Source organism: Canis lupus, chromosome 2 (genome assembly GCF_011100685.1).
Source record: "Canis lupus familiaris isolate Mischka breed German Shepherd chromosome 2, alternate assembly UU_Cfam_GSD_1.0, whole genome shotgun sequence".
Classification (NCBI taxonomy): domain Eukaryota; kingdom Metazoa; phylum Chordata; class Mammalia; order Carnivora; family Canidae; genus Canis; species Canis lupus.
The window spans coordinates 53,921,238-53,948,796 of NC_049223.1; the positions used below are offsets into that span (position 1 = coordinate 53,921,238).

At 36.5% G+C, this 27,559-nt stretch overlaps 1 protein-coding gene and 1 non-coding gene across 5 annotated transcripts in view; both read left to right on the top strand.

Annotated features, from left to right (window-relative positions):
• BDP1 (B double prime 1, subunit of RNA polymerase III transcription initiation factor IIIB) overlaps positions 1-27,559 on the top strand; it is an 89,255-nt gene that overhangs the window by 32,624 nt on the left and 29,072 nt on the right. For all 4 annotated transcript variants that reach the window (XM_038530798.1, XM_038530797.1, XM_038530795.1 and 1 more), the window contains exons 14-26: positions 1,419-1,510; positions 2,804-3,002; positions 3,764-3,876; positions 5,327-6,917; positions 8,084-8,265; positions 8,706-8,928; positions 12,124-12,302; positions 13,937-14,141; positions 15,162-15,301; positions 20,566-20,764; positions 21,041-21,231; positions 22,059-22,446; positions 26,080-26,202. In XM_038530798.1, the coding sequence (XP_038386726.1) occupies positions 1,419-1,510; positions 2,804-3,002; positions 3,764-3,876; positions 5,327-6,917; positions 8,084-8,265; positions 8,706-8,928; positions 12,124-12,302; positions 13,937-14,141; positions 15,162-15,301; positions 20,566-20,764; positions 21,041-21,231; positions 22,059-22,446; positions 26,080-26,202 (3,825 nt within the window). The remainder of the gene's footprint in view (positions 1-1,418; positions 1,511-2,803; positions 3,003-3,763; positions 3,877-5,326; positions 6,918-8,083; positions 8,266-8,705; positions 8,929-12,123; positions 12,303-13,936; positions 14,142-15,161; positions 15,302-20,565; positions 20,765-21,040; positions 21,232-22,058; positions 22,447-26,079; positions 26,203-27,559) is intronic.
• Positions 11,366-11,512, top strand: LOC119870585. The gene has a single exon (XR_005356245.1). It is a non-coding gene; the product is annotated as a U4 spliceosomal RNA (small nuclear RNA).

Sequence of the window (27,559 nt, forward strand, 5' to 3'; positions counted from 1 at the left end):
TCATTTAATTTGTTTCCATTTTTTTAACTCCCATAAATAAGAGCAAATGATTTTGTAAATAGCAATTTCTTTTTTTTTTTTTTAAGATTTTATTTATTTATTCATGATAGTCACAGAGAGAGAGAGAGAGAGAGAGAGAGAGAAAGAGAGGCAGAGACACAGGCAGAGGCAGAAGCAGGTTCCATGCAGGGAGCCCGACATGGGATTCGATCCCCGGTCTCCAGGATCGCGCCCTGGGCGAAAGGCAGGCGCTAAACCGCTGCGCCACCCAGGGATCCCTAAATAGCAATTTCTTTAGGAAAAAGGCAGAAGATAAATTTCCAAAGGAGATGTGATTAATGGGTCAGAGTATTTTAAATTTATTTGGCTTTTGTTATTGTCAAATGACAGTAAAAAAAAAGAATTTATTTACATTGCTATAGGCACTAAATGAATGTTCCTGTTTATGTATATTTCTGCTAGCATTATATTGTTTAAATTTTTGCTAAAATACATTTTAAAATACTAGCTTTATCCCCTTGTATGTGAAGTATCTTTTTTATTATACTTTTTATAATAAAATTATATTAGTATAATTTTCTGAAAATCAAGAAAATTGAGAAACTACAGATTCATATAAAAATTTTTTTTTAAAGATTCATATAAAAATTAAGACAGGGCAGCCCCGATGGCTCAGCGGTTTGGTCCTGCCTTCAGCCCAGGGTGTGATCCTGGAGACCCGGGATTGAGTCCCATGTCAGGGTCTCTGCATGGAGCCTGCTTCTCCCTCTGCCTGTGTCTCTGCCTCTCTCTCTTTGTCTCTAATGAATAAATAAATAAATAAAATCTTAAAAAAAAATTAAGACAAAAATTACTTGTAATTTCATTATCCAGATGCAAATAACCTTTTAGCAAATGTCCTTCCAGCTTTTCTATTACAAAATTTAGTATTGTTAATTCAGTTTTGTCCCCTTTGGTGCTTAACATTTCATGAATATTTTTCCATATTATTAAATATTCTTTGAAACTATGGTCTTCAGTGACTTCATAATAGTCTGTCAATGGGTATAACTGAATTTAACCATTTACTCATTATTGGATATTTTGTCTACTCCATAGTGTTTGGTATTTTATATAATGTTCTCGTGAACATTCTTGTACTTTGTCTGAATATTTACTTAGAATAGAGTCTTAGAAATGGTATTAGGGAATGAACATTTTTAAAGCTCTGGAAAGCAAAAGGCTTTCCAGAAAGGGTAGGCCAATTTTTGCTCCTGTCAGTAATAGATGGGATTATGTGTTTTATAATATTCACAACTGCATTGATGATTTTTAAAACTCTATGAACAAAAAATGAAATTCATTGTTTTTAATTTCCATTTATCAAATTTGGACTTTTCTATGTTAAGTTGATAAAATGTAAAAAATTGAATTTATAGAATCACATGGAAAAGGATAAAGTCAATACATTGGACATTTCTGGAATGGATAAAACAGAGAGAGAGAACCCAGAAGCTGAGACTGTTTCTAAGTAAGTATTTAGAAGTAGAGAAACTTGTAGCTTTTAAGAGTGATTGTAATAACTTCTCTACTGGATAATGTCTGAATTTTATTTCCAGTTAGTGTACTTAAGTCTTCTTTTAGGGGCACCTGAGTGGCTCAGCAATTGGGCATCTGCCTTTGGCTCAGAGCATGATCCTGGAGTCCTGGGATCAAGTCCCGCATCGGGCTCCCCACAGGGAGCCTGTTACTCCCTCTGCCTGTGTCTCTGCCTCTCTCTGTCTCTCATGAATAAATAAACAAAATCTTAAAAAAAAGTAGTCTTTTATTTATTTTTATTTTTTTATTTTATTTTTTATTTTTTTAATTTTTATTTATTTATGATAGTCACAGAGAGAGAAAGAGAGAGGCAGAGACATAGGCAGAGGGAGAAGCAGGCTCCATGCATCGGAAGCCCGATGTGGGATTCGATCCCTGGTCTCCAGGATCGCGCCCTGGGCCAAAGGCAGGCGCCAAACCGCTGCGCCACCCAGGGATCCCAAAAAAGTAGTCTTTTAACTATAAGTGTATTGAAACATTTCAGTAGTGTTCTTTGTGTTACTGGAGAAATAAATTATGATACAAATCCATTGAGTTAACAATTAAATTTCTTCCTCTACTTATTAACAAGATTTTAACAAAGTTTTGTTAGCTTAATTAATGGTTATGCTGGGTAGTTTTATTTACAGCAGGAGATGTCAAGAGGGAATATTTAACTTGGAATGTAGATTCTTATTCTAATATGAATCTGAGCCATTGGATTCTGGACTATATTTATGATCTTTGTGTAGTACCCTGGAGGTATACATGAAAAACTAGTATTCTTAGTGGAGAATAGTATTAAATATGTGTCAGGTATAGATTTTTTTCAGTTTTGTGAGCAAGTGATTTTTATATTTAGGGTTCCGGGATTATGTTTGTTCCAAAGTATTAGGGTATAGAAATGTATCTTTTTTTTTTAAAAAGATTTTATTTTATTTTTTTATTTATTCATGAGAGACACAGAGCAAGAGAGAGAGAGGCAGAGACACAGGCAGAGGGAGAAGCAGGCCCCATGCAGGGAGCCCGACATGGGATTCGATCCCGGGTCTCCAGGATCACACCCCGGCCTGCAGGCGGCACTAAACCACTGCGCCACCAGGGCTGCCCAGAAATGTATCTTTGAAGATGTTTTTGAGGACACTTGTTATATTTGTTTTCCAAATTGTTTACTTATACCTTGGAGAATGGAATACTGAAAACAAATATGGGATTTCAGAATAACCATGATTTTATTCTCTTGTAGTTCTAGCTTGAATGAAAAACTTTGTGTGCAGGAAGATGATCAAACAAAGGCTCTCAGACCAGCACGACTGAGGGGCCGATTGCAAAGGCCAAAGCCAAATGTACGTAAAGCTGCTGAAAGAAAAGAAATTCTTGCATCACAGGAAAAAATTGAGGCCAACGTAAAAAAGAATGAAAGTGAATCCTGTATTGCTAGAGAGGTAAGTACTCTGATTCATACCAGTTTTTTTTGTAAAACAACTGCTTAAGCCTTCTTTAACCCCCACCCATTTAAACCGCAAGACTATACAATTGTGTACATTGCGTATTTAAAACTCTCAGAGCCAGTAGCTCTGCTACTTGTAAAGCCACTTAATCACAATCTAGATTTTGAGTATTTTCATAATGGAGCATCTGCTTTGATGATACCTTATGTTTGACTTGACTCCCCCCCGTCCATCATTTAGATGTTTGAATTACACTTCTTTTTTGAAAATATAGCTAGGTAGGTGAATTTTAACTCTGGCTTAAACAGCTTCCTTCTAAAATAGAATTCCAATAACAAAGATTATAAATTTTAGGTTATTTACATAGTAACTAGTTTTTGTGTTAAGAGTAAGAATTCAGGTCATAGTTTGAGATTTGAATTTCTTTTGTTATAATTCTCAAAGTCTATACTGTAATGGTAATAATCAGAAGATAGACCCCTGGGAATAATTCTAACAGATGAGACTAGAGTGTGTAGTAACTTGTTTCTGATTAGGAGAGAAAGGATGGGGGTTTTGAGATAAGGTAGAAGGTGGCAGCTTATGAAATTTTTAAAGATATTTAAGTAATATTAAAAAGTGTCCCTTGAATATCATTATATAGTTTTGAAATGTTCAGCATTTTCCCTGTACTCAAATTGGATAAGATTTTCAATGCAACTTTTTTATAAATGGGTGGCTCATTGTGAAATCTTAAAAATATGTTTGTTATTAAGAGTCCTGAACAAATAGAAGATAAGTCAAGTAAAGATTTTGACTTTGAAGACATCATATCACAATCTGAGAAAGAAGATGATTTTTTTCAGATGAATGTTAATGAATGTCTAAGGTAAGCATCAACTTATTGGTTATGTAATCTTTGAATTTTGTATAAAGTTTTAGAAGTATTTGATTTGTTTATTAAAACAAAAGCAAGAAAAAATAAAAGCAAATCATACTGATTTGTTATCTGTATCAAATTACATAATATTCACAAATATAACTTCATTTTTCAAGGCAATTTATGTCATAGCTTTCATGCTAATTTCTGTTATGTGTGATTTGATGAGTTAATTTACTCATAAATTAGACCCGAATTAAAAAAAAAATTAGACCTGAATTAGCAATTAACAGTATCAGTTAACATGCATATTAGATTAAATGTATATGTCCAGATGTGAAATGCAGCTTATTATATTTGCTTCTTTGGATTAGATTGATCTACATATGACCTTTATTTAAGGTTCACAGAAATTTTATGTAGAAACTCATACGTCTCTTAGCCACATGTGGCTCTTTATATTTGTTATTTCCCCTCTGGATGGTACCTAACAAAATCAGTGGAACTATTAGAATACTTTTGAAAATGTCTTTGGAATGTTCAATGTATACAAAAGTAGTGAGAACAGAATAATGGGACTCTCACAAACTACTATGCAGTTTCAACTATTACTAGAATTTTAAGAATCTTTACATTTAAAGTCTGGGCTTTCTTATACTCTCTTGTTTATTTTTTTATTTATTTTTATTTATTTTTTACTCTTTTTTAAATTTTTATTTATTTATTTATTATTATTATTTTTTACTCTCTTGTTTAGATCATACTTCCTTCTATCTGGCTATTTGAGATGCTGCTCAAATCTGGCCATTTAATTTTGTTGCTTAACTCTTAAGACAAGGCATATATCTGGATGAAGGATAATAGGGGCAAAGAGGTAGGCATAGTAGGCACAGATTGGTCCAGCTCCAATGCAGAGGACTGGAGACTTGGCCAGTATTTGGGAAGGATCATATGCATGACAATTAGAAACTGTTCAGAGCCACTTGGCCACTACTCTAATTGACCTTACTGATTTCTCTTTATACATATCTCTGTATGAGTAGGTATATTTATTTTATTTTATTTTTCATTAAAGATTTTATTTATTTATTCATGAGAGAGACCGGCAAAGGGAGAAGCAGGCTCCTCACAGGAGCCCAGTGTGGGACTTGATCCTAGACCCAGGGATCACTATTCCCTGAGTCAAAGGCAGACACTCAACCGCTGAGCCACCTATCAGCCACCGTCCTGATATATTTATTTAAAAAATTTTAAATTTCAAAACATGGTGTTCCCCCCTCTTTTAATTTTTAGGTTTTACCCAGAGCTGCCTGAGGCATTAATTAATTAATTAATTAATTAATTAATTAATTTTATTTGAGAATTCCTGGTCTTTCAGTAGTATTTTCCCAACCATTCTCTCTTCAGCTGGCAATATGGTTTAAAATTTGATTGTGTGTCTTTCTTTTTTATTATTTAGTATTCAAGAGGATAATAAAGTCCCAGTTCTAAAGACTCGATTTCAGAAACCAAAACCAAATATAGGAAGAGGAGCTAGAAGAAGAGAAGTTTTCTCAAAGGAGGAGGTGTCAGAGGAGATTGTTGCATCTGAGCAGTTCACGGCACCTTTGAGGGAAACTGTGAGAGTGGAAGAAACCTTACCAAAGGAGAGAGTATCCGTAGAGGCTAGTACTACTAATACTACTAAGGAAATGGAGTCATATTTAAAAAAAACTGGAAGAGACAACTCTCCCAGAGAGAAGATACCAGAAATAATGGATAATAGTGTGGAAATGGAGACAGATTTGAAAGAAACTGGAAGGGAAGTTTCCCCAGGGGACAGTGTATCAGAGGTGTCTGATGTCACTGAGGAAAGAGTGATAAATTTGAAAGAAACTGAAAGAGCGGTTTCACCAAGAGATACTACATTGGAGGTATCTGAGCTCACTGAGGAAAGAGTGATAAATTTGGAGGAAACTGGAAGAGAGGTTTCCCCAAGGGATATTACATCGGAGGTATCTGAGCTTACTGAGGAAAGAGTGATAAATTTGGAAGAAACTGGAAGAGAGGGTTCCCCAAGGGATACTATATTGGAGGTATCTGAGCTCACTGAGGAAAGAGTGATAGATTTGGAAGAAACTGGAAGAGCGGTTTCTCCAAGGGATAGTATATCGGAGGTATCTGAGCTCACTGAAGAAAGAGTGATAAATTTGGAAGAAACTGGAAAAGACGTTTCTCCAAGGGATACTATATTGGAGGTATCTGAGCTCACTGAGGAAAGAGTGATAAATTTGGAAGAAACTGGAAAAGAGGTTTCTCCAAGGAATACTATATTGGAGGTATCTGAGCTCATGGAGGAAAGAGTGATAAATTTGGAAGAAACTGGAAGAGAGGCTTCCCCAAAGGATACTATATCGGAGGTATCTGAGCTCACTGAGGAAAGAGTGATAAATTTGGAAGAAACTGGAAGAAGAGAAATATCCTTACAGGAAAATGCACCAGAGGTCAGCACTACAGATGAAGTAGAAACAGGTTTAGAAGAAACTAGAAGCGAGATTTCTATAAGGGAGAATGTTCCAGAGATGGTTGATGCCACTGAGGAGAGAGAAATACATTTGGAAGAAACTGAAAAAGGAGAAATAGACATAGAAGGAGAAGTCAAGACTCAAGGTGAAATGGAGACAGACTGGAAAGAAATTGGAAAAGAAACTTCCCCAAGGGAAAAGGTACCAATGGATATCAGTGCCATAAGGGAAAAGGAGATTGATTTGAAAGAAACTGAAGAAAGAAACCTTTCTCTGATGGAAAAGGAATCAGGAAAGATAACTGCTATTGAAGAAACAGAAGCAGATTTGAAAGAAACTGGAGGAGACATTTCCTTGAGGGAAAGCAGATCAGAAGAGATTAGTCCTCCTGAAGAAATGGCTGCAGATTTGGAAAAAACTGGAAAAATAGACATTTCTTTAAGGAAAAATGGAGCAGAGGAGACTAAGACCTCAAGACAAACTGAGACTGGTTTAATACAAAGCAATAGTAGTTGCTGTAGCACTGTGCCTTCACTAAATATCAAAGTATGTATTTTTCTGGTCTTTATAAAATTTTGAACACTTTTTCATAGAAAATTATCAAAATGAAAATTGTGATTATTGCTTTTAAATCCCACAACATTTAAAATCTCTAAAAGCTTAAAGTCTTTCTCAGCTGTAAATTCTATGTTTTAGGACCTTAAACTATGTATCTTTAAAAAAATAATTTAAAATATTTAATTATGGAGAAGTAAACCATTCTTAATGTAAGTTTGAAGTTATTCTTTTAGCTAAAAGGAGTGTAGGGGGTTGGACTGAATTTGTGCTAACGCTAGTATGAACATACATTAGAATTATTTCTTTTGACCACATCTTTCTAAGTTTTTATTTATTTAGAGCAAGGGGAAGGAGTAGAAGGAGAAAGACAATCCCAAGCAGACTGCATTGAGCAGGGAGTCCAATGTGGGGTTCCATCTTATAACCCTGAGATCATGACCTGAGCCTAAACTAAGAGTTGGATGCTTAACTGACTGAGCCACTCAGGTGCCCCCCTACTCCACTTTTAAATTTTCTTATTTAAAATTTTTTTTCAAATTTTATTTTAGAAAGAGTGAGAATGAGTGTGAATGGGACAGGGGCAGAGAGATACAGAATCTCAAGCAGGCTCCATGGTCATCATGAAGCCCAGTGTGGGGCTTGATCCCACGACCTCGGGATCATGACCTGAGCTGAAATCAAGAGTTGGACTCCCAACTGACTGAGCCCCTAAAATTTCCTTTTGTTAAAAGTTTCCAGTTGAGGTACTTGGTTATTAGCTCAGTTGGTGGATCAATCATACAACCTTTTTTTTTTTTTTAAGATTTTATTTATTTATCCATGAGAGACACAGAGGGACACAGGAAGAGGGAGAAGCAGGCTCCATGCAGGGAGCCCGACGTGGGACTCGATCCCGATCCCGGGTCTCCAGAATCACACCCTGGGCTGAAGGCGGCGCCAAACCGCTGATCTACCCAGGCTGCCACCCCCCCTTTTTTTTAAGCATGTGACTCTTGATCTTGGGGTTGTAGGTTTGAGCCATATGTTGAGTATAGAGATTACTTAAAAATGAGATCTTTAAGAAAAAAAAGTTTCCAGTTACTGGAAGTTCACACTGTTGTGACATTTTCCATTTGTGCTGATTTACTTTGGTTGATTTCTATGACTTCCTCCAGAACATTAGCAGTGAAGTACTGTCCATGGTGCATACACCTGAAGAAGAAACAAATTCTGAAAAGGAACTATCAGATCACTTGAGCCGTTTGAAAACTTTGCAGATTTCTGAACCTGATAAAACAGAAGACCAGGGGATACTATCTTCAGATGTTCCAGAGCAGTTTTCAGATACTAATTTAAGGTACAAGTGTATTGATCTGTGTGCTTTTAAAGACAAAGCGTTTAGAGTTATAGTTTCAGATTGTGTGAAACTAAGTAAGGTTTTAAGACCTATCCTCTATAGCATAGTGTTCTAGATTTTAAGCTGGGTTTGGGATGATTGGAAGGGAATTTTAAGGTCGTCGTGACAGTAGATTGAGAGAATTAACTAACATCGGAATTTTACGTTATACACAATCCTATGTCAACGGTGTGAGAAAACCTGTATTTTTGCAAAGATGTTATTTGTAGGCTTATATTTGGATTGTAGTCATGTTTTTCAGGATCTACCAAATAGTCTAGTTTGTTTTCCTGTGAAGAATTAGAATTAATATTTACTGCTAGTTTCTCAAGTTGTCCTTCAACTCTGTTCTCATTGCCCCTTCAACTCATTCTAAAGGTTGATAATCCTTTTTCCAAAAGCAAATCTCTTCATCAAGAGCAGAAGCCACTTGAAGTTAGACCAGCACCTTTTGTGAGAAGTCGATTCAAAAGACCAAAACCAAACTTAGCAAGAGCAACTTTAAAGAGAGAGACTACAGAAGCAGAAAAACATGTACGTGGGAAGAAATTGGAAACTGATAAAACTGAGATAGTTGTGGTACCACAGAGCAGTGAAGAGATGAATACTTCCCCTTCTCAACATGTGAGTACTATTCAAGGTGGATGTTTTTTGTGTTAGCTCTTATGGTTATTAAAGTAAAAGAACTGGGAGTAACATTTCACAAATATTTTCTCTTGTAATTTCTGCTGCCTGTGGTACTGTTCTTGCTGTACTTAATGTCCCTCATATGCCATGTGGTTTTATAAGAATCTCGTAGGTCTCACAATGGGCAGATATGTCATGGGAAGGAATTTAAGAAGCCTAGGCTCCAGTTTTGACCCTTTATTCATCATGTGACCGTAGCCAATGATGCGGCTGGCTTCTTCACAGGAAAAACTGAGATTGATAGTCATTCTTTATTTTACTTGGTTGTTAAGGTGAAATAAAGAGTTAGAAGCTTGATGGGAATTAAAGGAGATATTTTATTTACTTTGTTAACTTGGTCCATAACAAATTAAGATCGTGTGATACAATATCATAAACTTTGAAAGGAAGTGTTAACACTCCTAAGTTGATTGTTCTAAGCATGTAAGTACTTTTTTTGGCCATATAGATGGAAACAGGTACATGAAGAGATACTCAACATCGCTGATCATCAGGAAAATGCAAATCAAAACCACAATAAGCTATCATCTTACATCAGACAGAATAATATCAGAAAGACAAGAAATAGCAAGTGTCGGCAAAGATGTGGAGAGAAACTGTCATGCACTATTAGTGGGAATGTAAATTGATGCAACCACTGTGGAAAACAGTGTGGATATTCTTTAAAAAATAAGGATCCAGGAATTCTAGTAGTGGACATTTGCCCAAAGAATATGGAAAGAGGGATCCCTGGGTGGCGCAGCGGTTTAGCGCCTGCCTTTGGCCCAGGGCACAATCCTGGAGACCCGGGATCGAATCCCACATCGGGCTCCCGGTGCATGGAGCCTGTTTCTCCCTCTGCCTGTGTCTCTGCCTCTCTCTCTCTCTCTCTGTGTGACTATCATAAATAAATAAATAAAAATAATAAAAAAAAAGAATATGGAAAGATTTGGGCAAATGTCCACTACTAGAATTCCTGGATCCTTATTTTTTAAAGAACATCCACACTGCTTTCCACAGTGGTTGCATCAATTTACATTCCCACTAATGGACCCTTATGTTTATCATAGTATTATTTACAGTAGACAAGATAGGAGGGCAACCGAAGTGTCTACCAATAGATGAATGGATAAGGAAAATGAGTTATGTATGTACAATGAAGTGTTACCCAGCCATTAAAAAAAAAAAAAAAAAAGAGAGATGTTGCCATTTACAGTAACATGGATGGGCCTAGGAGTCCATTTTGCCAAGTGAAATATTATGCTAAGAGAAATAAGCCAGACAGAGAAAGGCAAATACCATCTAATTTCACTTAACATGTGGACTCTAAAAAACAACAAAAAACCAGAAGCAGATTCAAATACAGAGAATAAACTGGTGGTTGCCAGAGGAGAAGAGGGTGGGAGGATGGAGGAAATAGGAAAAGGGGATTAAGAGATATAAACTTCCCAGGGCTCCTGGCTGACTTAGTTGGTAAACCATGCAACTCTTGATCTTCGGGTTATAAATTTGAACCCCATGTTAGGTGTAGAGATTACTTAAAATCTTCAAGAAGTACAAACTTTCAGTCCTGAAATAGGTCACAGAGAAAAAAAAGTATAGCATAGGGAATATAGTTAATAATATAGTAATTGTGAATGGTGGCAGGTAGTGACTATACTTACCATGGTGAATATTGAGTAATGTAAAATTGTTGAGTCACTGTGTTGTAAAACTAATAAAGCATGGTATGTCAACTATATTTCAATAATTAATAAAGACTAGTTCACAAAAAATAATAAAAGAATGAATTTTCTAAAAGTACCATTTTGGAGGATGGCTGGGTGGCTCAGTGGTTGAGCGTCTGCCTTTGGCTCAGGTGGTGATCCCAGTGTCTTGGGATCAAGTCCTGCACTGGGCTCCACAAAGGGAGCCTGCTTCTCCCTCTATGTCTCTGCCTCTCTCTCTCTCTCTCTCTCTCTCTCTCTCTCCCCGTGTCTCTCATGAATAAATAAATAAAATCTTGAAAAAAATGATTGTAGAAGAACCATTTTGGATTAAAATTCTTTTATGGTTTTATTTTGTTTTTTTTAAAATATTTTATTTATTTATGAGAGACAGAGAGAGAGGGAGAGAGGCAAAGATAGGCAGAGGGAGAAGCAGGCTTCTCACACGGAGCCCAGTGTGGGACTCCATTCCAGGACCCAAGATCATGCTCTGAGCCGAAGGCAGCTGCTCAACCCGCTGAGCCACCCAGGCGTCCCAAAATTCTTCTTTTATGTTTTAAAGTAGCTTATTAGTTCTGGGGCTCCTGAGTAACTCGGTTGTTTAAGCATCTGACCCCTGATTTCAGCTCAGGTCTTTATTTCAGGATCGTGAGTTCAAGACTGGTGTGGATCTTACTTAAAAATAAATAAGCTTTGCACAATGGCAGTATCATAGCCAGTGAGGTTTATCTGAGGCGTGATTATTGCTAATTGAAATATAAAATAGAATAGCTTAGCTCTTACTATGTTTGACAATTTGTACTTTTTCTTCTTATATGTTAAGAGGTATAATTTTTTTTATTATTTTATCTGATTATAAAAATTTCCAATTGAAAAAATTTGTAATCTAAAATACGAGAGTCCATTGTAATGTCCCATTTCTCTCTCCCAAGCTAATCAATCATGTAGCTATTTTGAGTATATCCACCCAACCCTTTCTGTATAGGAATTTATATATAAATAATAAAATGTGTTGGTATTTTCATTGTTTTCCAAAAATGGCATAATAACTTTTCATTTTTTCACTTAATACAGTATTATTTTTGGATCCGTATATACAAATTTATCTTCTAAATGGCTCTGGACTTTTCCATTATAAACAAATTATAATTTATTTAATACTCTACTGATAGGTTTGTCTTGTTTCCAGTTTTTTATTTTGTTCTTGCTTTTTTGGAGGGCTATTAAATCGGTATAGTAAATATCCTTGTGTATAATTTTCTGTATACTTGAGTATTTTTATAAGATACATTTCTAAAAGTAGAAGTGCTGGGAATTAAAACTTTTGGTGGATACTGTTGTCTTCTATATAGACTTGACCAGTTTATTTTGCTAGTAGTATATAAAAGTTCTTGTTTCCCTATATTTTTATCAACCCTTGATGAAATTTTTCTTACCGGCCTTCTAGGGTGTGGCTTCCCTAACGACATCAAGAGAAAAAGACAAATCAGGTTACAGGCAGGAGGAGGCTGTGATATTACCATGTATACAGACTGAAAAGGACCTTTCACCTGCGAGTTCTTGTGATCCTGAAGAGAAGGCTCAGCCTACAAAGGCCCAGGAAAAGGAATTAGTTGTTTCTATGAGGTAAACAGTGATACTTCGAGAATCTAAACTATACTTAAAAAAAAAAAAAAAAAAAAAAAAAGAAATTTGAGAGAGAAATCTTTCAAGTATTTCTTCTTTTTTTTTTTTTAAAGATTTATTTATTCATTCATTCAGAGAGAGAGAGAGAGAGGCAGAGACACAGGCAGAGGGAGAAGCAGGCTCCATGCAGGAAGCCCAATGTGGGACTCGATTCCGGGGTCTCCAGGATCACACCCCAGGCTGCAGGCGGCGCTAAACCGCTGCGCCACCGGGGCTGCCCTATTTCTTCATTGTTATTCAGATCTGTTACTTTATTTCATTTCATTTATTTCTTTTATTTCTTTTACTTTATTTTATTTATTATTATTATTTTTAAAGATTTTATTTATCCATTCATGAGGGACACAGAGAGAGGCAGAGACACAGGCAGAGGGAGAAGCAGGCTCCATGCAGGGAGCCCGATGTGGGACTTGATCCTGGAACCCCAGGATCACACCGTGGGCTGAAGGCAGATGCTCAACCGCTGAGCCACCCAGGCGTCCCATGTTACTATATTTTAAAAGTGAATACCAAGCATACTTGACTGACTTTCTTTCTTTCTTTCTTTCTCTCTCTCTCTCTTTCTTTCTTTTCCTTCCTTCCTTCCTTCCTTCCTTCCTTCCTTCCTTCCTTCCTTCCTTCCTTCCTTCCTTCCTTCCCTCCTTCCCTCCTTCCCTCCTTCCTCCTTCCCTCCTTCCCTTCCTTCCTTCCTTCCTTCCTTCCTTCCTTCCTTCCTTCCTTCCTTCCTTCCTTCCTTCCTTCCTTCCTTCCTTCCTTCCTGATTTATTTTTTTGAGAGAGAGGTAAGTGCTCAGGGAGAGGGGCAGAGGGAGAGAGTCATAAGTAGACTCCACGCTAAGCTCAGAGTCCTACATGGGGATTGATCTCTTCACCCTGAGATTACAACTTGAGCTGAAACCAAGAGTTGAATGCTTAACTGACTGTGCCCCCCAGACGCTCCAAGGTTACTTCATTTATTTTTATTCATATGTCAGACTGCCTAAAATAGAAAACACATTGAGTTACACTTTTTAATGCTTCCCTGCTTGTATTCACTGTTAGCTACTTAAGGATTTATACAAATCATTGCATTTAAAAATACATGTTTGTAAGGATTATATTCATTATCTTCTTAAATATTGTAGTAGAAGACTTATTTACCATTTTAACCATTTTTTATGTATGTTATCTAGTGGCATTATCGTACATTTGCATTGTTTTGCAACAGTTACCTCATGTATCTCCTGAACATTTTCATCTTCTCAAACTAAAACTCTATCCATTAACAAGACCACCTCATCCCTCCTCTTCTATTCCCTGACAGCTACCTTTGTACTTTCTGTCTCTGTGAATTTGAATCTTTTAGCTACCTCATATAAATTCATAGCCTTTTGAAAATTAACTATTTTTTATTTTTATTTTTTTTTTTGAAAATTAACTATTTTTTAAATAAAAGAAGATATACTTATCAATATAATTTGGTTTTCCTCTAATTGCACAAAAATGTATAGTTTATGAAAGGAGACTCAAGTTTTATGATTTTAGTTTTCATTTTTTTACAATCTAGTTCCCTCTCTCCCTATCCTCTTTTTTTAGGGCTCAAAATACAAATACTTTCCAGCAAGAAGTGAAGGAAAGCATTATCCCACCTGCTCGAATAGTAAGGAGCCGACTTCAGAGACCCAGACCAAACATAAGAAAGACTGGACAGAGGCAGATAGGAAAAAGTGAAGCTGAAGGCATCCTTAAGGAAGAAAGAACAATTGTACAAAAAGATGAAACTAAAAAACTCTTGACTGTGGTGAGTTATTGTTACATAATTAAATTGAGCCTTTTAATGCATTTTGAAACACAAAATGACAACTCACACTGGGCTTAGAATATAGGTATCTGACACCTCTGCTCAATGAGTATATAACATACCTAGTTCTGTTCCAGATTTACCATTCTGGATTTTTTTTTAAAAGTGAAAATAGATATATTTTTTCCCTAACTAATGAACCTGTTCATTGTGAAAATGTTCAGTTAGTACAAAATATAATGATTATCCTGGTCATAACACCCTTAGGTAATCACTGAAAACCTTTTGACGTACCTTACTAGGTATATCTCCATGCATACATGTGTGTACACTAATGTAACTTTAAATAATAAAATCACTGGGGCACCTGGCTTACTTAGGTGGTAGAGCATGCAACTCTTGATCTTGGGTTTGTAAGTTTAAGCCCCACTGGGTATAGACATTACCTAAACATAAAATATTTTAAAAATTAATAAATAATTGTGTGCATGTTATTTGACTTATTTTTTACTTAATATATTAAATGACTTTTTATGTCAAGAACTATGGAGAGTACATCATTTTTCATTGCTGCATAACAGTTTGCTCTTTGATGGTTAAACCAATCTTTTATTGATGTATGTTTTGATACACATCAAAGTAGTGTAATGCCCTTTTCAACAGAGCTTGTTTCTTTGTCCTTTTTTAATTTACCAAGGGAAAATCTATATCTAGAGTGATTGTAATCCTTGTTTGGACCCTCTCTTACCCCTTGGTGGCAGGGTGGAGGGGGTCAGTGGGTGTTCACAACAGTTAGTTATTTAGTTTTTAAAGCATTGTGTAAAGATAGTAATTGCAGTAATTGAAACTTTTTCTCTGAATTAGACCATTTTCTTTTGGACAGCAAAGAATGAACAGTGCATACCTAGTTTGACTCCCAGTTTTGAAAAAACTCAGTACCATTCTTAATGATTGAAGTATTTTAGGAGATATGTTCATTTGTTAAAACAAAAACAAAAACCTATTTTTTTGTCATTTTAGCCAAATTCTCCAGTTGGAACTGAAATCGAAGTTGTATCCTCTAAAGTTTCAGAAGATAGAATTTATGAAAACCAGAGTCACATGGTTCCTGTAGAACCTCTTCATCTTAACAAAGTAAATGTTTTAGATGAAAAGATGAGGTGAGTTTGCTTTTTTTTTAAATTTTTTTTATTTTTTTTATTTTTATTTATTTATGATAGTCACACACAGAGAGAGAGAGAGGCAGAGAGACATAGGCAGAGGGAGAAGCAGGCTCCATGCACCGGGAGCCGACGTGGGATTTGATCCTGGGTCTCCAGGATCGCGTCCTAGGCCAAAGGCAGGCGCCAAACCGCTGCGCCACCCAGGGTTCCCGTGAGTTTGCTTTTAATCAGAAAAGCATAAAACTTTTTAAAGATCAACTTTAAAGATAAAGATAAAATTTTACATCAAGAAAATATTGTGAAAGGGTAAAGTAGTAGTTAATTATGAAATTGAATATTTTGGGCAGCCTGGGTGGCTCAGTGGTTTAGCGCTGCCTTTAGCCCGGAGCCGGATCCCAGAGAGATCTGGGGGGAAAAAAATTTTTTTTAAAATATGCTTCTTCAGGGATTCATGGGTGGCGCAGCGGTTTAGCGCCTGCCTTTGGCCCAGGGCGCGATCCTGGAGACCCGGAATCGAATCCCATGTCGGGCTCCCGGTGTATGGAGCCTGCTTCTCCCTCTGCCTGTGTCTCTGCCTCTCTCTCTCTCTCTGTGACTATCATAAATAAATAAAAATAATTAAAAAAAAAATGCTTCTTCAAATACTATAAGAATTGTATGATTGATACTCTTAATTTATAATTTCTCCACAGTTTAGTGAGCATCTTCATTTTTTATTTTAAAACTAAATTCTTTTAAACTAAATTTAATAGGAGACAGAGGTTCTGTTTTTGTTTTTGTTTTTTTTTTTAATATTTTATTTATTCATGAGATACACAGAGAGAGAGGCAGAGACACAGGCAGAGTGAGAAGCACCCTCCATGCAGGGAGCCCAATGTGGGATTTATCCTAGAACTCCAGGATTGTGATCTGAGCCAAAGGCAAATGTTCAACCCCTGAGCTACCCAGGCATCCCTAGACAGAAGTTCTTAAGTTCTTTGTATATTTACAAATTACAAATTTATATCCTACTTAAATTCATGAATAGGAAGTACTATGAATTACTTAATATATGCTGTATTTAGAATTGTGTCCCAAACCAAATGGTAAGAATGGTATCTTTTTTTTTTTAAGAATGGTATCTTTTATTTTTTATTTTATTTTACTTTATTTTTTATTTTTTATTTTTTTAGAATGGTATCTTTTAAATGAGTTACACTAGAAAGGTGTAGTTCAGTACTACCACTTTTATTTATTGCTTGTAATTTGCTTTATTATTATTGATACTACTTTAAAAAAAAAAAAGATTTATTTAGCATGCTCCTGTGTGAGTGAGTGGGGAGAGGGGCAGAGGGAGAAAAAGAATCTCAAGCAGATTCCCCAACGCAGAGCCCCATGCAGGGCTTGGTCTTACAACTCTGAAATCATAACTTGAGCCAGAATCAGGACTTAGACTCTTAACCAACTGAGCTACCCAGGTGCCCTGATACTACTTTTTGTTCAGCAGTGATCAAAGAATGCCTCATTGCAAGGGTACCAATGGAGAGAGGACCCCAAAAAAGTGAAGGAATAGCAGGTCCACGGGATGTCTGGGGGAGAGGGAACAGCAGTTCCAAAGTACTTAAGGCAAGAGCATGCCTGGCTTGTTTGAGGAATAGTAAAGGGGCTAGTGTGAAACAGGGAAAGAGAAGGGAGAGTAGTAGATGTAGGAAGGTGTAAAGGCTGACCGAGGAGAATGGCAGATGATATAGGACCATTGTAAGGAATTTGATTTTGACTCTAAGTGAGCCTTTAAAGAAGCAGTGACCTTCAAGGTCAGCCTTTCATATACTCTTATTTATAATTGACTAGGGAGACCTAGAGGATTTAAATGGCTTTTCAAAATAACATTGCCAAATTAGTTTTTAAACTTAAGTTTTTAGGATTTATGACTTTCAGACCAGCAGATTCCTGTAGTTACATAGGCAGACTATCCTAAAAGAAACTGCATATTTCAAGAGATTTTATTTTGAACTTCTGTGTCTTTTAATGAGAGAAATCAAACTTTTCAACACATTTTTAATTTATTTATTTTCTTTTTTAATTTTTTTTTTTTTAATTTTTATTTATTTATGATAGGCACACATTGAGAGAGAGAGGCAGAGACACAGGCAGAGGGAGAAGCAGGCTCCATGCACCGGGAGCCTGACGTGGGATTTGATCCCGGATCTCCAGGATCGCGCCCTGGGCCAAAGGCAGGCGCTAAACTGCTGCGCCACCCAGGGATCCCACACATTTTTAATTTAAACACGGTATTATTAGTTTTAGAGGTAGAGGTCAGTGATAAGTCTTATATCACACCCAGTGCTCATTATATCAGGTACCCTCCTTAACGCCCATCACCCAGACACCCATCCCCACACCCACCTCCCCTCCAACAACCCTTAGTTTGTTTCCTATGGTCAAGAGTCTCTTCTGGTTTGTCTCCCTCTCTGATTTCATTGTGTTTTACTTTTTTTCCTCCCTTCCCCCATGATCCTCTGTTTTGTTTGTTGAATTCCCCATATGAGTGAGATCAGATAATTGTCTTCCTCTGATTGGCTTATTGCGCTTAGCATAACACCTTCAGTTCCATCCACATCATTGCAAATCACAAGATTTCTTTTTTTTTGGTGGTGGAATAGTAGTCCATTGTATACACACACACAAATAACACACACACACATCATATCTTTATCTGTTCATCTGTTGATGGACATCTGGGCTCTTCCCCTAGTTTGGCTGTTGGGACATTGCTGCTATAAACATTGGGGTGCAAGTGCCCTTCAGATCACTATATTTGTATCTTTGGGGTAAATAACCAGTAGTGCAATTGCTGTGTGGTAGGGTAGCTCTGTTTTCCAGAGTGGCTGCAGCAGCTTACATTCCCACCAACAGTATAATAGGGTTTCCCTTTCTCCGCATCCTCACCACCGTCTGTCGTTTCCTGACTTGTTAATTTTAGTCATTCTGACTAGTGTGAGGTGGTATCTCAATGTGATTTTGATTTGTAGTTTTCTGATGCCGAGTGATGGGGAGCATTTTTTCGTGTGTTTGTTGGCCATTTGTATGTCTTTGGAGAAATGTCTGTTCATATCTTCTGACCATTTCTTGATTGGATTATTTGTCCTTTGGGTGTTGAGTTTGATAAGTTCTTTATAGATTTTGGATATCAGTCCTTTATCTGATAAGATATTTGCAAATGTCTTCTTCCATTCTGTAGATTGCCTTTTGGTTTTGTCAGCTGTTTGCTGTGCAGAAGTTTTTTCTCTTGATGAAGTCTCAATAGACGAAGTCCTAGTAGTCCATTTTTGCCTTTGTTTCCCTTGCCTTTGGAGACATGTCTAGCAAGAACTTGCTACAGTCAAGGTCAAGAAGGTTGCTGCCTGTGTTCTCTAGGATTTTGATGGATTCCTGTCTCATATTTATATCTTTCATCCATTTTGAGTCTCTTTTTGTGTGTGGTGTAAGGACTTAGTCTAATTTCGCATGGCTATCCAATTTTCCCAACACCATTTGTTGAGAGACGTTTATTTCCATTTTTTCCATGGGATGTTCTTTCCTGCTTTGTCAAAGATGAGTTGACCATAGAGTTGAGGGTTCATTTCTGGGTTCTCTGTTCTGTTCCATTGATTTGTGCATCTTGATGATCATGATCTTGTAATGTAGCTTGAAGTGAGGCATTATGATGCCATCAGCTTTGGTTTTCTTTTCCAGGATTCCTTTGGCTGTTCATGGTCTTCTGGTTCCATACAAATTTTAGGATTATTTGTTCCAGCTCTGTGAAAAAGTTGATGGTATTTTGATAGGGATTGCACTGAATGTATAGATTGCTCTAGGTAGCGTAGACATTTTAACAGCATTTGTTCTTCCATGAGCATGGAACGTTTTTCCATTTCTTTGTATCTTTCTCAATATCTTTCATGAGTGTTCTATGGTTTTCTGAGTACAGATTCTTGGCCTCTTTGGTTAGGTTTATTCCTAGGTATCTTACGGTTTTTGGTGTGGTTGTAAATGGGATCGATTCCTTAATTTCTCTTTGTTTTGTCTCATAGTATATAAATGCAACTGGAAGATATCAAACTTTTAATTTTTTATGGAAAACCACACTCCTTTTTTTTTTTTTTAAGATTTTATGTATTTATTCATGAGAGACTCAGAGAGGCAGAGACACAGGCAGAGGGAGAAGCAAGCTCCCTGTGGGTACCAATGTGGGACTCCATCCCAGGACCCTGGGATCACAACCTGAATCAAAGGCAGACACTCAACCACTGAGCCACTCAGGTGCCCAGAACAACCTTTTTCTCTTCATGAAATTTATACCACTTATTTGCTTTATCGTGAATGGTAATTTCTTCAGAGTAAAAATCTTTATAGTTTTAATGTTAGATTGTTCCTAAGTTCAGTATTGTCTTGTTCCTTTTGTTGTCAGTAGCATGTTAGGTTTATATATCTATTTTATTCTTATTTGCCTTTGTAGAATTGCACTTAAGATTAGTCTCTAGCATATATCTTTCATTGAACTCTTGATATGTATATACCTAATTTTCTTTATAATATCCAAGTTTATATTGGTTTTAAGCTTCCCAATTCAGAATTCAGATTCTTGTTAATTGTTAAAATATTTTCCAGGAAAATATTTTTAGCTGTTTAGGGGTTGTTTTGGGAGTTATACCTATTCTGTTGAAAGTCAAACCTTGTCTTTCTGATTTGGCAGATACGAATAGATTATTTTGAGATCCTATGACATGGCTGTCTGTAAACCCTTTTCCATAAATGAAAGGCCTGTGATGGAAGAACAGATTCTGGCTTTCAAGCTTGGTCTTGAACCAGAAGGGCCAACGATATTGTGACCATTGTATATTTGCTCATGCTTCAGAGCCCAGTTGAAGATACTTGTTTAAAGTGACTTTATGAAATCCATGTTTAACTACTTTCATTTTTTTGGTATCTAGTTGTTTCTTTGAAAAATTACATGAAGTACTATGATGCTACACACCAGAATCAATTAAAGTTAAAAAAAATATTAGTATTACTGTAAAACTATTTCCCAGACTCTACAGAAAATGGAAATTATAAAGGCTTTTGGAGTTTTTATATCAGCATGTGATTTCATTCTAAGTGCTTGGTTTTAAAGCCAATTTATATATAGTTGTTTGAAAATAGTATTGGTTTGTGTTCAAAATTGTTTGATATAACAGCTGTTACATCAATAAGGAATATTCTGATTTTGGTTTTTCATCATAATTTGTGCTTCATTTTAGAGATGAACCTAAAAGTTCGGTTCCTAGTCCAGCACATTTGGTAAGAAGGCAATTCCAAAAGGTTAAGCCAAATTTGGGAAGAGCACATGGTAAGAAAGAGGAACCAGACATTGGAAGAGACAGAGCAGATCAGAGTGAGGCAAGGAAGCCAGAAAATATTTTGCTGCAGCCAAGGGATTCTGACACCCATCTTCAAAAAGTAAGTTTGAAAAAAATACTTTTTTATCATTGGGTTCTGTTTTGTCAAGATCTTAAGAAGAAAATTTTTAAGAATACAAATTTTGTTTTTTGTACTGTAAATTTTATAAAAGTAGAATGACCTTCTAATATTATAAAAAGTTAGAAACCAGTCACACGTGTGTGTGTGTGTGTGTGTGTGTGTGTATAAGCTTAGAGCTTTAGGCACAGCTACTGAACCAAATTATCATAGAGATTGTTTCTATGGTAACATTAGCTGTTTCTTCTTAAATTTAAGGAAAAGGCTGGTTTTCTGATATCTTCGGAAGTTTCAGCAAGAAAAGATTGTATAGATTCCAAAGAGGCTAGTTTGGCAAAAAAAAATGCTCATTCAGAAGCTGGACCATCAGGAAGTGTTGGAGAAAAAACTGGAAGAGATAATTCTGTGTCTTTAGTTGTTGAGGAGCAATGTGTCAGTAAACTATCAAGGTAAAGTTTTATTTAACAAATACTTTCAGAATAAGAAATAAAAATAACTTACTCTTTATAGATATCCTACCTTAACTTATTGATAGAGTAAAAAGATCTGTTAACAGAAATGTAGATGGTTTTTTATTTACAGGTCTGTTCCTTTCCCACTTAGGATTTTTATTTACCTAAAGTTTACCTTTTTCTGATGTTCTTAGGAAGATATTTCTTTCCTACATTTACAGTTTCTGGATATTAAGTGTATTAGACATGAGCAGAAAAACCTGACCAAAGTAGTATCTATTCCCTAAATAATTAAGGTGATAGTTTGATTTGGGCCATAAACATAGGTGAAGGGTACTCATGTTCTATAGTTTTTAAGGGGAGTGAAAAGGAACTTAAATTCTAAAAAACAACTTTGTTCTGATGGATTTTCTGCCTTCCCTTCTTTATTTTAACCTGGTCTGTTTACCCACTAGGATACACCAATATCACTTTTTGATCCCATATTCTGTTTTACTGGATCATTTTCCTTTTCTCATTTTCTTCTAATAATTTCTAGTCTCATGTCTTATCCTCATTTAAATAGCAAGGAAAAAATGGCCCCAGAATTAAAAACTTACTATGAAAAATGTGTAGGTAGAACTAAGAATGAACTCTGAATAAGAAACTAGTAGTAATAGTACATTTCTTTCTTCATTTCACAGAGTAACTTTGACATAATGGATTGTGGGTGTTTTCATTTTAATGGCTTGAAGTGGGACTTCTTTCTAAGATTTGGTTTTCATTACAATATCTTTCTCCTTGTGCCTGTAATGACTATACTGTTATTTTGATTAAACGTCCAGCTCTCCACAGCTGTTAAAAGAATCAAATTACTCTAAAATTGGTCTGGAACGAAGAACAACTATCTCCTCTGCTTCAGAGTGTGAGGTAGATCATAGTGGAAGGAGAATGCATCGCAAGATGAAACCAAGTGTCACCAGAGGGCGTGGATCTAAACGAGTTCGAAGTAAGACCTCTAAGAAGGAACCTCGTGCTTCTAAGGCCACGCTGGTGACTCTTCGGGCTTCACAGGAAGAAGATGAAGATGATGCTGAAGATTTTGAGCCTGATTATGAAGACGAAAGTTACCATCTTGCCCCAGAAGAAGTAAACAAAGCTCCAGTGTTTGTTCCCATTGGTCTCAGATCTCCAGAACCTGTTTCTGCTCAAATAGAGGAAACAATGGAAGAGGTGGTTTGTTTTTTTGAATTCTTGAAACTTTGTCTTTTTTTCTTATAGTGTGTCTTATAGTATTGTTTCTTCTTAGTGATTATTTTGATTTGAAAAGTTTGTTCTCTAAATAACCTCTACTGTATGTAATTTATTTGAGGCCTGGTGGATATCTGAAGGAATAAGTAGAAGGAGGCTCCTGTGGTTACTTAAGCTTTATGACCCAGGCCCACTGTGAGGTAGTATAATAATAAGGAACAATTAGTTTCATTTAATATGTGGAAGTTGATTAATCTACTTTCTGATTAAGTTCTCTTTTTCATTTTGACAGGTGTTTTTTGTTAACTATCTGATAGGCTGAGGCTAAGTTTTAGTTGGTAAAGAAAGTAGAAGGGACGTATTACTTTTTTTTCTTTTTTTAATTGTGGTAAAATACACATAACATAAAATTTACTATCTTAGCTATTCTAAAGTGTGTAGTTTAGTGGTATTAAGTGTATTCATATTATTGTGCTGCACCATCACTACCATCTATCCACAGAACTTTTTTGTCTTGCAAAACTAAATCTTTACCCATTAAACAATATATTCCCATTACCTCCTCCCTTCTTGCTTATGGCAGGCACTATTCTATATTCATCTTTAGGACTTTAGGTACTTCATGTAACTAGAATCATACAGTATCTGTCCTCATCCATGTTGTAGCATGTGTCAGAATGTTCTTTCTTTAAGGTTGAATGATATTTCATCATGTACTATGCCACAGTTTATCTTTTCATCTGTCAATGGACAGTTGAATTGCTTCCATCTTTTCGGTACTGCAGAGAGTGGTGCTATGAACATGGGTGTACAAATGCCTTTTCTAAACCCTGTTCTCAGTTCTTTGGGGCATATACCTAGAAGTGGAGTCACTGTATTATATGGTAAAGTGTACACCGATTTTTACTCTTTTGAAAAACCTCCATACTGTTTCCATAACAGTTGCATCATTTTCCCTTCCTATCAGCAGTGTACAAGGTTTCTGATTTCTCCACATTCTTCTTTCTTCTTTCTTCTTTCTTCTTTTTTTCCCCCGGAGTAGCCATCCTAATGGATAGGAGGTGGAGGGACATAATATTTTAACTTATTTTGTTAAAAGAGCTCCTTTTTTGGCTTCTTGGATCTAGTATTCCAGCTTTGTTTCTGCCTCAATTTTCAGTAAATTACTCAGCTTAAAGAGCAGCGCAACTGCATGTCTTCTGTATTAAGGATTTGTGATAATTTCTGAGTCATTTGCAACAGAATTTGGAGCTGAGATAGTTGTGATGATGATAATAAAAGATTAGGAGGGATCCCTGGGTGGTGCAGCGGTTTAGCACCTCCCTTTGGCCCAGGGCGTGATCCTGGAGACCCGGGATCGAATCCCACGTCGGGCTCCCGGTGCTTGGAGCCTGCATCTCCCTCTGCCTGTGTCTCTGCCCCCCCCCCCCCCCCTCTCTCTCTCTGTGACTATCATAAATAAATTTTAAAAATTAAAAAAAAAAATAAAAGAAGTAGGAAACTTAAACCAATTTAAGTAATGTTGAATCCAGAAGTAATAGATTATTGAACCTGTAAGTTCATATTTATGGTAAATGGAAGTCCACAGCCACCTTTATTTATTCACTGTTAATAATCACAAGGACAGCTGATTAATACTGCATAAAAAATGATTTAGCTGTATGTTTTGTGTTTTACAAATTTCATTGGTTGAAAGGCATATTGTTAAGTGAAAGAAGCCAGTTGCAAAAGAATCACATATAATTCCATTCACATGAAATGTCTTAAACAGGAAAATCTGTAGAGACAGAAAGTAAATTAGTGGTTTGGCTTAGGGATTTGGAGATGAGGGGTTAAGAGAGTGATAACTGGGGACGCCTGGGTGGCTCAGTGGTTGAGCATCTGCCTTGGGCCCAGGGCGTGATCCTGGAGACCCGGGATGAAGTCCCACATTGGGCTCCATGTGAGAAGTCTGCTTCTCCCTCTGCCTGTGTCTCTGCCTCTCTCTCTGTATCTCTCATGAATAAATAAATAAAATCTTTAAAAAAAAAAAAAAAAAGTGAGGGCAGCCCAGATGGCTCAGCGGTTTAGCGCCGCCACCTTCAGCCCAGGGCCTGATCCTGGAGACCCAGGATCGAGTCCCACATTGGGCTCCCTGCATGAAGCCTGCTTCTCCCTCTGCCTGTGTCTCTGTCTCTCTTTCTCTCTGTGTCTCTCATGAATAAATAAAAATAAATAAAATCTTAAAAAAAAAGTGATAACTAATGGATATGGGGTTCTTGAAGTAATGAAAATGTTCTAAAAGTGGAATATCTACAATATTTCCATTTATCATTCATTCTCAACTCTTCAGAAAAATTTTTTTTCAAGTCACTTGAACCTTTTCATTGATCCCAGGTCTATAGAGTAGCAGCAAAGATTTTCTCTAATATTTGCTCCTGAAAAAAGGACGCATAAGTGTTACTATAGTAATTATATCATGAAGGCAGATTTTCATTCTTTTTTTTTTTTTTTTTTTTTAAGATTTTATTTATCCATTCATGATAGTCACACACAGAGAGGCAGAGACACAGGCAGAGGGAGAAGCAGGCTCCATGCAGGGAGCCTGACGTAGGATTCGATCCCAGGTCTCCAGGATCGCGCCCTGGGCCAAAGGCAGGCGCTAAACTGCTGCGCCACCCAGGGATCCCCAGATTTTCATTCTTGACTCTTTACTTTGTTTCTGTTGAATTGTACTTTTTTTTTTTTTTTTTCAAGATTTTATTTATTTGACAGAGCATGAGCAGGGGGAGTGGCCCACAGAGGGAGAGGGAGAAGCAGGCTGCCATTGAGCAGGGAGCTTGATGCCAGACTCGATCCCAGGACCCTGGGATCATGACCTGAGCAGAAGGTAGACGCTCAACCACCTGAGCCACCCAGGTGCCCCTGAATCATGATTTTTTTATACTTCTCTCTCTGTTAATAAGGGAGTAAGAGCCAGACTGTCTTGTATACAGTCAGGAGATAAATCTTAGTCCTTTAGTCCCCAGATTATAGGGGCCTTTGACCAAAAAGACTACTAAATGAGTAAATGTGAATGAATTCATTTTTTTCTTTTTTATGTCCATTGCTGTGGCTATCCTGGAGTTGTGGGAGAGGATAGTTGCCTTGGTGCAAGGGTGGGTTTCAACTTCTCTCTCTTAAACCATTGAGGAATGTATATAGTTAGATAGTTGCATGTCTGTTTTTCTCGGATTGTGAGTTCCTTGAGAGCAGAGACCAAACTTGCCTTACTCAGCTTTGTATCCTTGTATCTATTGCCCTCTAGTTTTTAGAAAGCACTCCATAAATAGATTGATGAGAGAAATTATGGGTAAGTAGACCAAAGTGGGGATAGTAGAAGTGAAATGCTAGGTACTAAGAAAATTGCCTTGGAAATTTTGCCTACTGTTTGTAAGGATCACAGACCCTTTGAAAACCTTAAATGTTTTAACTTTTGCCAAGTTGATGTCAATCTAAGAATTACTGTATTTCATTTTTAAATTGTGTATGAATGTGGATTGTTTCTTCAGTTTAACACTTTATTTTATCTTGTCATGGTGTTTTACTGACTGTGGTATGCCAAAATGAAATAATGAAACTTCTTGTTTTTGACAGCTTGAAATAACCGTGAACGCACCAGATATAGGATGCATAGCTGTTGTTGAACATCCACTCTCAAACACAGATGTGACTACTCAGGAAATGAAAGAAGAAGAAAGTTTAAAGGCATTATCTGTTGTAAGCATCCATTTTAATGTGTTTTGTTTTAATTCTTTGTTTTATTTCAAATGAATGGAAGTTTATTTTGAAAGCTTTAAGTTGGGCAGCCCCTGTGGCTCAGCGGTTTAGCGCCGCCTGCAGCCCGGGGTGTGATCCTGGAGACCCTGGATCGAGTCCCACGTCAGGCTCCCTGCTTGAAGCCTGCTTCTCCCTCTGCCTGTGTCTCTATCTCTCTCTCTCTCCTCTCTGTGTATACTCATGAATAAATAAAATCTTAAAAAAAAAAAAAAGAAAGCTTTACGTTTACAAACCATTCTTACTATAATTTCTGTCATTATAGGGAGCCATAGTAGAAACTGGTGAATAATCATGGATTTTGTATTTCGCTTGAAAGTATTGATTTTTGGTGTATGCATGAATAACTCTTAATATCCTTATAAACTGAGGTAAAGGTTCTGTTCCATTAAATCCATATTAAATACAAATTACTTAAAATATATTTAGTTGCATTTTGTTTGGTACTCTTCCTTATTTGATTAGTATTTATCTTGTTTTTGGAAATGAAGACTGGGAATTATACTCTTTAACAACTATTAAGATACAACTCACACACCATATAAGTCACCCATTGAAAGTGTACAATTTAGTGGGTTTTGGTATATTTATAGATATGTGCAAACATTGTCATGGTCAATTTTAGAGCATTTTTGTCACCTCAGAAAGAAACCTTGTGGCCACAAAGTAGTTGCTCCCTATTTCCTCCTACTGGTTACTAGATAACCAGTAATTTACTTTTTGTCTCTATAGATTTGTCTGTTCTGGATGTTTCATATAAATTAACTCATATGGTATGGACTTTTGTGCCTGACTTTTTTCACTTGGCATAATATTTTCAAGATTCAGCCATGTTCTAGCATGTATTAGTACTTTATTCCTTTTTTTGGTCAGGTAATACTCCATATGGATAATACCACATTTTGTTTATCTGTTCATGTATTCATGAACATTTAGGTCATTTCCATCTTTTGGCTATTATAAAGAATGCTACTGTAAACATTTATGTAGAAGTTTCTCTATTGACAGTACATTTTCATATTTCTTGGATACCTTCCCAGGAGTGTAATTGCTGGCTCATATGGTAACTCTGTGTTTAATAATTTGAGGAAGTAGCAAACTGTTTTCCAAAGCTGATGTACCATTTTAACATTCCCACTAGCAGTGTATAAAGGTTCCAATTTCACATCCTTGCAAACACTTTTTATTTGACTTTTTGGATCTAGCCATCTTTAGTGAATATGAAATGGTACCTTCCTGTGGTTTTGATTATTTGCATTCCCTAATGGCTAATGACATCAAGCATGTTTTCATGTGCTTA